The sequence below is a fragment of the Aedes aegypti genome, chromosome 2 (assembly GCF_002204515.2).
Source record: "Aedes aegypti strain LVP_AGWG chromosome 2, AaegL5.0 Primary Assembly, whole genome shotgun sequence".
Lineage (NCBI taxonomy): Eukaryota > Metazoa > Arthropoda > Insecta > Diptera > Culicidae > Aedes > Aedes aegypti.
In genome coordinates, this window is record NC_035108.1 from 134747960 (window position 1) to 134758351 (window position 10392).

General features: G+C 38.6%; 2 protein-coding genes across 2 annotated transcripts; one reads left to right on the plus strand and one right to left on the minus strand.

Moving 5' to 3' along the window:
- Nucleotides 1-724: 724 nt before the first annotated feature.
- Nucleotides 725-1167, plus strand: LOC5569166 (H/ACA ribonucleoprotein complex subunit 3). The gene is made up of 2 exons (XM_001658306.2): nt 725-903; nt 965-1167. The coding sequence occupies exons 1-2, from the start codon at nt 850-852 to the stop codon at nt 1103-1105; spliced, it is 195 nt and encodes a 64-aa protein (XP_001658356.1). The 5' UTR covers nt 725-849; the 3' UTR covers nt 1106-1167.
- A 1208-nt stretch (nt 1168-2375) lies between these two features.
- On the minus strand, nt 2376-4045 carry LOC5569167 (transmembrane protein 223). Its single transcript, XM_001658307.2, has 2 exons — nt 3372-4045; nt 2376-2705 (listed from the first exon to the last, which is right to left on the minus strand). Exons 1-2 carry the CDS (start codon nt 3796-3798, stop codon nt 2410-2412), a joined length of 723 nt encoding a protein of 240 aa, XP_001658357.1. The 5' UTR covers nt 3799-4045; the 3' UTR covers nt 2376-2409.
- Nucleotides 4046-10392: the final 6347 nt, after the last annotated feature.

Here is a 10392-nt window from a genome sequence, read left to right on the forward strand (position 1 = left end):
GCATTTATTTAGAATATTTTGTGCATTCAATTTTACCATGGCACCATTTGTACAGTAAAAATTACTATATCATGGTTAAAAACTTGCAGCAGACCAGAATCGAACCGAGGATCTGGCGATTGTCAAGCGCGAACGCTAGCCGCTCGGCTATCGACGCGGTTGGATTGAAAGAGAACAAAACGCAAATAAAAAGCGTTCATGATAGCTCAATCGTGGTTGGAATAGTAAATTTAAAAACACGTTCATGGTTCTCATTACTGCAATGCTTGTTTCAGTGTATATTTGTATTGTTACGATACTTAACCACCCATACATTATATTGCAAAAATCTCATATACCATACAGTGAACTGTTCAAAACAATATATTGTACAGTAATTGTATTGTCATTTTACATATACTGTATTGTATTTCCAATATATTGAATGGTACTGTTACAATACGTTATATTGTTTTTGTATTGTATTTTTTATTTGGGCGGTGTGTTTGGCCGACAGGCCAACAGATGGCGGTAGTGTGTAAACTTCAAACACGAACATAAACGATGCGAGCGCTGCAGGTGGCGGATTGGCCACCTACCATATTTTTGATTCGACCGTTAAAAAGGTGATCGATGGACAGTGATGAGAGTGTGACGTCTGTTTGTCTGTGGCTCGTCGTTTGTTCGATGTTTGGTTCCTCCTTCGCCCCTTCAGAAATTTATTTTATTGCTACTGTCAAATGCATGCTCGGTTGTCTGTCACTTCCTTGGCATGAAAACAAAAACGCGTGCGTGCTTTCTGGACAGTCGGCATCAAATTTACGTTGAAATTATCTAAAAATCTGTTTTAGTTACAAAACATCATCAAAAATGTATTTAATGTACACCTTGAACGAAAAGGGAGAACGAGTTTATACTTTGAAGGTAAGAAATCTACAATATTAGCTACAAAACCAAGAAATATCAACGATTTTCTTTGTTGCAGAAAAATGATGCTGAAGGTAATCCCACTCAGTCAGCACATCCGGCACGATTCTCTCCGGAGGACAAATACTCCCGCCATCGTATCATTATCAAGAAGCGATTCGGTTTATTGCTAACCCAGCGACCTGAGCCAGTTTATTAGATATGTAGACTTAAAGTTTTAATATTAATTCGCGAATAAAATTATCAAATGCCAATCAATCACAATTTATTTGTAGGGATTTTGTTGGGAACAGTAACGTTCAACGCTCCGTCATCATCGAGACTTCAAAAGCAGTTTTTTTTTGTTCAAAACTAAAAATTATTCATTGAAAATGTGTTCACTGTGTTTCGGTTGGAGAATAGAATACAGTGAACACATTTCCCTGAAATTTTCTTGATTTTGAACGAAAAAACTGCTTTTGAAAATTCCGTAACCAATGACGGATCCTGCCCCTTAATAATTTATAAAACGTTAGATTTTATGTATTTTTTTGCACAAGTACTTGGAACTTGTACTATTTTCGTCAGTTCTGTTTCTATCGTCATGAGAGCTTTTAAGCTTTCAACATCAATGTCAACTATTTTAAGAAAACCTCATGAAGAATGGAACAAGTACCGTAAAATGGGGCGAATAGAAACACTTTCCGACATGTTTGAATGTGTACAACTTAAATCGTGTTGATAAAATCCAATTTTATTAGTCTTAAATATGGGTCGCGTCTTCCTTTACTAAGACCCCAATCGCTGTTAAAAAATAAAAATTATATCGTACAAATATTTATGAAAATGTTGTATGTTTCTATTCACCCCGCAATGGGGCGAATAGAAACATTGTTCAGTAAATATCAATACTTTTTTTATTTAAATGGGAAAATAAACACATTTTTAACTGTATCTTGAAGAAATATCAACATGTATTTACTTAGGTAGTGAAGAAAAAAAATTAAAATTTTTGAAACCTAGTTCAATTTTAGATCATTTTTGAAATCAGCCAAAATGGCGGATGTTTCAAGCTATCAAAAATGATTGAGATTTCAATATTTTCTTCTCAAATTTTTAATGAGAAATGTAGCAAAATTTTTAATTTGAAAATAGTTTAGCGATACTCTGTTGTTATTGAACTAATGAAAAAAATTTATTTCTGTAGGTTTCTAAAGTTTATCATTGCTTAATAGTCGCATTTTTAACTAAAGGTCGCTTTGTTTCTATTCGCCCCGTTTTACGGTATGTAGTTATTTCTCAGAGTTGCTAATAGTTGCATTAAGAATTACTGCAATAGATATTCTAAGCACATAGACATATCTTTGGTAAACCCTTTCCCTCCCAAAACATTGAATTTGAATGGTAAAAATTGCTTCAAATAAGAAGTTTTATGGATATAGATATATGGGTTTTAAGTTTTTCTTTCTTATCAAGTACAAAATTTCAGTATTTTTTTCTATATAACTTTATAAAAGACCACTTTTACTTCAAGTTTCGTCTCATCCCAACGGTGTAATCGTACAGCCTAGCATTTGTGAACTCTCCCTTTTTGTCTACAACGTAGAAGAAGGAGCGATTCTTAATTTTAATCGGGATGGTTACGCGAGCAGCTTCTCTGGACTCTTGAGCGGAAATGCAATTCAGGGGAACTTCCATAATGCGATTTTTACCGAACGGGCCGTAGGTCACCACACTGACTTTGTCTCCGCCTTTTCGCAGGATCAGGAAGCGTACCGATCGTAACGTGAACATCCACGAAGTGAAGAGAATGCCGTATCCTAGAAAAAAGATAAATGTTTTAGGATCAGTTTCAATTGAAGGGCTGGTAGCAGGTCTATTTTTAGACACTTGATCTCTATTCTAATGCAAGTGTTTAGTTTAACGGAAGGTCTCTGAAGTATATTTTTAACGGAATGGTTCATAGTCATTTTTTTCCTAATTCTACTGATTCTTTATGAAAAGCTTCTGGAATTCTGCTAGTGATAACGCGTCGAATGAGGGCCCCAAAGAAAGAGCAATAATAAAACCCATTTCTTTCGCTTATTGACCATTACCGGTAGACGTTTCATTTTACTGATACTATAAACAATCCTCGAACATACGATAGAAATACTAGTCACCCAGATTTGGTGCTTGTTTAGATGGGCATGCACTAAACCTACCAGAGCTGTTACAGTAGCATAAGTCGATAATCAGACTCTCATGATGTGCTCCGGATCTTGTGTCATAATCATGTACGGATATCGAAACGGAAAAATGTAATTTGTAATTCAAATATATTCGTCAAAACGCGCGCAACTAGGTTATGCGCTTAATAAGGGCATTCCAAGGTATTATATAAAACTCTTGAATGAAGGAGAAATACAACAAAAGTTCTCTAAAGTTCTTATTTGTATGACACTTAGTCGCTACCAGCCCTGCAATTGCAATCTTTTGAATCTTACCTATCACGAAGGACATAATCGCTATCCCGTTGCGATACTTATTCTCTCCCAAGTTGATCCGTTCGTACCAGGCCAGTTCATCGGTTTTCCCTTCCGGAACGGGAGTGTCCCTCAGCGTAGTGTAGGCAAAGTGTGACAAATACCCCCAGAACAGGAACTGAGTGATGGCGAAGATGTTCAATATCCGGTAGAAGCGGGGATTCTCGTACTTGTACAGCATCACATCTTTGACCACTTTGGTGTTGATGTCGTAGGCACGCGAGGCAACCGGATTGGCCGCAAGCCGGCAACTAGTGCTGAAACTCGCTCGCAGTTGCTGGACAGCCGGTACTTTCGGAATCTGCGCTGGGATGCGGGCGATTATCTTGCCCAGGGGAAAGGTGGCGATCCGTTGCTGGACTGAAGTTGTGAGTAGCCGCAATATCATTATGTTAGAGGAATAGTACAACTTGTATGTACAGAACTAATATCACACACTATTTTTGTAATTATCTAATAAGCTGATTCTATCCACGATTTTGGTCGTGCTGCTCGTACTTTTTGTTTATGTTACGTGCTCTTGTTGCGTATTGCACAATGGGAAAACAGGGAAATTTAATGTAACATAAACGACGTGTGTACGTATCTCAGTGAAACAAACTTAGCTGGCAAACATTATAAACCAATGTAATTCCAAACGTGAACTGTTTGTTTGAGACAAAAAAAGCTTATCGAACTCCTCATCTTGATGCTAGGTTATTTTACATATAACTCAATTTGAAACTTTAACTTGTTACTCAATATTATGGGTTTATTCACAAATTTCATAACGCCAAAAATGGCCATTTTTGACACCCACCTTCAAATTTTGTATGAGCTGTAAAAACCGAAGGATACCCACCCACCCCTTTTAGCATTATGAAATTTGTGAACGAGCCCTATAGGAATATAGATGTTATATTAATAATAAATAACTAGTTTTCATAAAACAATATATGAGCAACATGCAAAAATGGCAGAATAATCACGCTTTTGTCCCACTGGTCGTGCCATGCGCCATTAAGCGTGATAAGACATCAAGATCTGTATTGTTACATGATGTTGATATCACGTGCGTGCGCAATACAATGTTGCAGGAACATGTTGCATGCTGCATTGAATTCGAATGTTCGTTATCCGTTTTCGGAACTTGTTTTAATTTCAAAGCGATTTTTAAAAGTTAAAAGAACGAACGCCATCAATTAAAAGTTATCGAAACAGAGTTATCATTCCATGTTGGAATTCTTGAAAAAGTGTTATTAAATATGTGATCCAGCCAGCACAAAAGACATCGAGCTGGTTTGGAATCAGAACAAAAGGGCATATTGGTTAAAGTGAAACATGTCCGAATCCAAACATGGCTGTTCCAATGGCCGGTTAGTTCTCCCACTTAGGACTTAAACAGCACTAATCTGCAACAATATCGAACGAGGGAAGTCGATCTTCTTGTTTTAAATTTTCTGCTAGTGCACAAAGCTAAAATAGGAATTCTCGCGTAACTTTTCAAAACGTCCTAAGTAACAAATGTAAACAAATCGAGATTATCATTGCAAATCATTTGCGTTGCACCACTTAGCAGCACACTAGAACACTCGTTCTGATATATTAATAACAAATTAATCTATTCAAAGCTTAACAAAATGACCAATGTTCAAAACTGCATCGCTTTTAATCAATTGTTACATTGGACCTTTGATCAGAGAACCAACCACATGTCCTATGTAACATTTATGAATAAACACGATTCTAATGTTACATTGGACATTCCTGAATAAAGCTTTGGAATGGAGTTTAAAAGGTAGAATGATTTGTAGAAGCGTGTCTGAGACACTACTTAGATGCATAGAATGCCATAATAACTGCTTCTCAATCATTTCAGTCGATATTTTCAGAGTCGCACTGCCTCGCAAAATTGAAAACGCTCAAGTGACAAAAAGAGAATGAGTTACACAAAACTGTATTTTGGTCTTTTTGCCAAACCATGTTTTACCGTTTCGCTGGATTGGATCAGCTGCAACATCTCTTTTCATATTATTAGCGCATTGTGTGCATATAGGGGAATGATATTGAGCACAAGATTGAGCATCATGATGTCATTGTATCAATCTGATTCAGATGCATGGTCGATCAAGCATATAAATATACTTCCCGGCAGCAACACGAGCAACGTACATGCGCGACTTGCTCACACATATTTGCAGAGCGATCAATCACCGAAGAGAGGAGAAGCTGTATGTATTTGTTAGACGTGGGCTCCTTTCTCGAGTTCCTACAACAAGATGGACGGCGTCGTCATCGTCATCATTCCCCACCGCAACTTCTTGTTTCAACCGACGGCTGGTGCTGATTGCAACACAGCCGTCACCACCACCACGTCATGCAGTGGGAAACTCTCACATGATCATGTGGGCGAAACCGTCATAAAAACGGGGGGAAAATTGAGGGAGAATCAGTGAGAGAGCAAAATGTCCTACATACAGCTCAACGTTTCCCCTCCTTCTGTTGTTACATAGGACACATAGACGGATGGGAAGAAGTGATGTCGTGGGATTGCATGAATCAAAACAAAGCACAGCTGGTGTCTCCGATTAGCACACCGCAACAAAATGTCGATTATCAGCTTATTGAGTGCATGTAGGGAAATGATATTAAGCATCATGATCTTATTGTATCAATCTGATTCAGATCCAGGGTCGATGAAGCATATACATATGCTTAACGGCAGCAACACGAGCAACGTGCGTGCGCGACTTGCGCACATATATTTGCAGAGCAATCATTCACCGAAGAGCGGAGAAGCTGTATGTATTTGTTTGGCATTGGTTTCCTACAACACAATCGACGGCGCCGTCATCGTCATCATTTTTCACCGCTATTTCTTGTTTGCGCCGACGGCTGGTGCCGAATGCAACACAGTCGTCACCACCCGTCGTGCAGTGGGTAACTCACACACGAACAAGTGTGGGCGAAACCAGCATTGAAACGGAGGGAATATTGAGAGAGAAACAGTGAGAAAGCAAAAAGTCCCAAATACAGCTCAACGTTTCCCCTCCTTCTGTTGTTACATAGGACACATAGACTGGGGGGAAAGTGACGGCGTGGCATTGAATGAATCAAATTGTTGTTGTTCGTGAGAGAGTTTAACCCGAAGGTCATTCGTCTCTTCTTCAAATGAATAAAAACAAAGCACAGCTGGTGCCTGCGATTATCACACCGCAACAAAATGAGCAGTTCAACTTGAATGTTGAAGCAGTTCAACGCACGTGGATACAAAATGAAATAAAACATGATTGTTGTGTGCTCAAATCAAAATATCCGATGTTACTATAACTGAAAAAAATGACAGAAATGAATGTCCAATGTAACAATTGTTGAAACAGAACGACCTATGTGATTTATCCTATGTACATATTTTTGGTCAAAACGTCCTATCTGATGTTTTTATAGATTTCAGTGTAATTTCCAAATAAATTGACAAAATTCCATTTCATACGTTGAACTCTATTACACTGCTTCCCTCTACAAGCAACACAGTGGGGAAAAATTGTTTCATTTTGATACAGTTTCAAAATATATTTTCACAACCTTCAAGCTCGATTTACTCGAAATGTGTGAATTGTTAGATAGGCCGTTTTGAAAAGTTACGCGAGAATTGCACTGTCGTTTGATGCTTTTTTTTGTGCTTTCAAAGTTTTGGTACACTGAGAAAAATCTACACGTCAAGGTCGTGTGTTTTACTTATAGATTTGCGCAATGAGAAAAACCACATGATTTGAGTGTGGTAGCCATATGGATTTCATCATTGATTTCACGGTATAATAACATGTGTATCAATATTAGGTTGTCATGTGAAACAAACATGAATTTCCAAATATTAAATCATGAAAACCAACTCTCGAAAACTTATTCATACAGACTCAAGTCAAAAAAGTATACAAACTTACTTTATCGATCTTACGTGTTAAGCAGGCGGAATTCTACACGTACCGCTCTGTACCAACTCAACTTTTCACTTTTAGAACGTTTAATTTCCGGATTTACAAAACGACGAAAGTAACATTTTCAACTTTGGCAACCTAACCACTACTTTCGCCGCCCCGCTGTATGGAGAGACAAAGTGACTTAACCACGAATCAAAACAAAACACTACTTGAGCCGATTTTACACTGGTAGAAAAACGTCGAAAGTAACTGAATGAAACGGCTTATCATTTTCTTATAATTATTTTTGTGGGATATAATAGAAACTACCTAGTTTTTGAACGTGAGCTGAGTGTATGCAAAATTTGAGCGAAGTATACGGCAAAAAATGTTAAAAAGGTGATTCATTTTAAAACAGTTTTAGAAGATAGATTGTGATTTTTCCTAATTAATTATCTCAAAACCGTATAAAAGTTACTTACGTCGATTTGAAAAAGTAATCGAGAACTGATTTGCTTATTGAATTCAAAATGTAGTAGCTTTAGATAGTCATGTGAGATAGAACATAAATGTCAAGGGACTGAAAGAAGAAATTTGGTAGAAAAACTTTTGCTCTCCAAAATATGGATCCGAGGCTCCTCTGCTTGTTGCAAGCTCTCTTGATTTTTTTTCAAACCCGTGAGCCAGCAACAAGCGGGGCGCCGCAAATCCATAATTTGGGAAGCCAGGGATAAGCATATTCCATTTTTTTCGAAACTGAAAGCCAGGAAAATATGTTTGTGGAATCCGATTTTTCTACTAAACTATACATTATAATCAATGTTTTCTTATAGAAAGGTAGAACTCTCGTATATCGGTCAACTTCACTAATAAAAGAAAAATCGAATTCACAAATTTTCATCTAACACTTTCAGCTTCAAAATGTGCTTCTTCTCTTTGGAAGCATGATGATGACTGTCGTTCGACACGAGGTCCAACCGCAATTCAGTTCACTATGCATCCCATGGGTTGATCACAAATAATTTAGAAGCTTTGAACATGGAAATCGATAGCATAGCTCATGGATTTCATCATAACAATCTCATTGCGCAAATCAATGAATCGACCAACTTGAACATGATGATTATGACACAAGATAACCATAAGCAAAACACACTGAATCCGTGTTGGAGTGATGATCTATGCGTCCATAGGTTGACACATACGAATCTGAAGAGAAAGCTCAGGGAACTTATGTGGAAAAAATATGGAATCCCTGTTGTCAGTTGATGAATCAATCCATGAAGCAAAACACAGGAATTTAATGTGTAACACACACGAAGTTTGCAAGAAAATCATAGCAAATCCTTATGGACGTTCATGAATCGATCCATAATTTTAAACACACAGATCGAGCGTGTGGATTTTTATCAGTGTAGGGGTTTTCAGAGTAATATAGGCTACCTACGGAAAACGTCATAGAATACAAAGAAAAACAGTAAAAACTATAGTTTAAATGTTAAAATTAACTTCAAAATTATTTTAGGAACGTTTTTGAAAACCATGTTTTGTGCGTGTTCACCAACCATATGGGGCGTTATGAGCCTCCCAATGGGGCAGTATGAGTCACCTTATTCAATCGTAAATTGTTATTGAAACCAATATGGAGATCTCTAATGATAAAGAATATAATATTGGAAAGAAAATTTCAATAGCTTGAAATTATCAATTCTAGCGACTTATTTTAGATATTAGGGACTTGATATTCGCGACAATTTTGAAGGATCTGCAACATAAAGATTTGGTCTTTTGTCGATCGCCCGTCCACAAAACCGGCTTGATAACTTCCCACAAATCTGCATGCCAGTGGTGATAGATGGCGGAAGATGATCTGGGAAAGCACTTTATAGGCTGCGTTAAGAATGGTAATCGCTCGAAAGTTCTCACATTCTAACTTGTCACCCTTTTTGTATATTGGGTATATTATTCCCTCCTTCCACTCCCCCGGTAGCTGTTCTGTATCCCAGATCCTGGCTATCAATCGGTGCAGACAAGTGGCCAACCTGTCCGGGCCCATTTTAATAAGCTGCTTTGTTGTTCTTGAGCTGTTGGATAGCATCCTTAACTTCGCCTATTGTGGGAGTTGGCACGTCTCCTCATCCGCCGTACTGATGAAGCCATTCCTCCTGCTATCCTGATCTTCCTCCTCCGCGCCGTTTAGGTGTTCATCGTAGTGCTGCTTCCACCTTTCGATCACCTCACGTTCGTCCGTCAAGATACCTCCATCCTTATCCCGGCACATTTCGGCTCGCGGCACAAAGCCTTTGCAGGATGCATTGAGTTTCTTGTAGAACTTACGTGTTTCTTGAGAACGATACAGCTGCTCCATCTCTTCGCACTCCAACTCTTCTAGGCGGCACTTTTTATCCCGAAATAGATGGGTTTGCTGTCTTCGCTTCTGTTTGTATCGTTCCACGTTTTGACGGGTGCCTTGCTGCAGCATCATCGCCCGCGCTGCATTCTTCTGACACTCCACGTCGAACCAACCATTCCGTCGATTTCCTTTAAGAACCCAATGGCACCTTCCGCTGCGTTGTTAAGGTGAAACAGTTTGAAATCAACTTCTAATATTGCACTGAAACTTCAAAGGCACAAATCTCGCGAAGGAAGCATCCAACAACAGTGATTTTTTTATTTTGGCTTTGTGCACTAGCAGAAAACTTAAAATAAGAAGATCAGAAAAGTTTACCAACTATTTCTCCAGTTTAGTGCCTTTAAAATCGTAAGTAGGGGCACATGTCGGCCATTGTGACTGCAATCTTTGCATTCCGAGATGTTTCACCTTAATGGCTCCAGCAGTCCTCAAGAGGGGCTTCGCTCTCTCTTCCGGCAACGCTGCCTCAAGGCTTTGCGCGTATTTAGTTGCGACTTCGGGTAGTTTGAGTCGTTCCAGATTGTACCGTGGCGGGCGTCGGTACCGAATGTTGTTCACAACGGAGAGTCGTTGGCGCACTTTAACCGTCACAAGGTAGTGGTCCGAATCGATGTTTGCGCCGCAATAGGTTCTAACGTCGATAATGTCCGAGAAGTGTCTTCCATCAATC

Coding starts and splice junctions, on each gene's coding strand:
- LOC5569167 (XM_001658307.2), bottom strand. CDS start 3,798: ATGATATTGCGGCTACTCACAACTTCAGTCCAGCAACGGATCGCCACC. Junction 2,706..3,371: donor GATTATGTCCTTCGTGATAG/GTAAGATTCAAA, acceptor TCTTTTTTCTAG/GATACGGCATTCTCTTCACT.
- LOC5569166 (XM_001658306.2), top strand. CDS start 850: ATGTATTTAATGTACACCTTGAACGAAAAGGGAGAACGAGTTTATACT. Junction 904..964: donor AACGAGTTTATACTTTGAAG/GTAAGAAATCTA, acceptor TCTTTGTTGCAG/AAAAATGATGCTGAAGGTAA.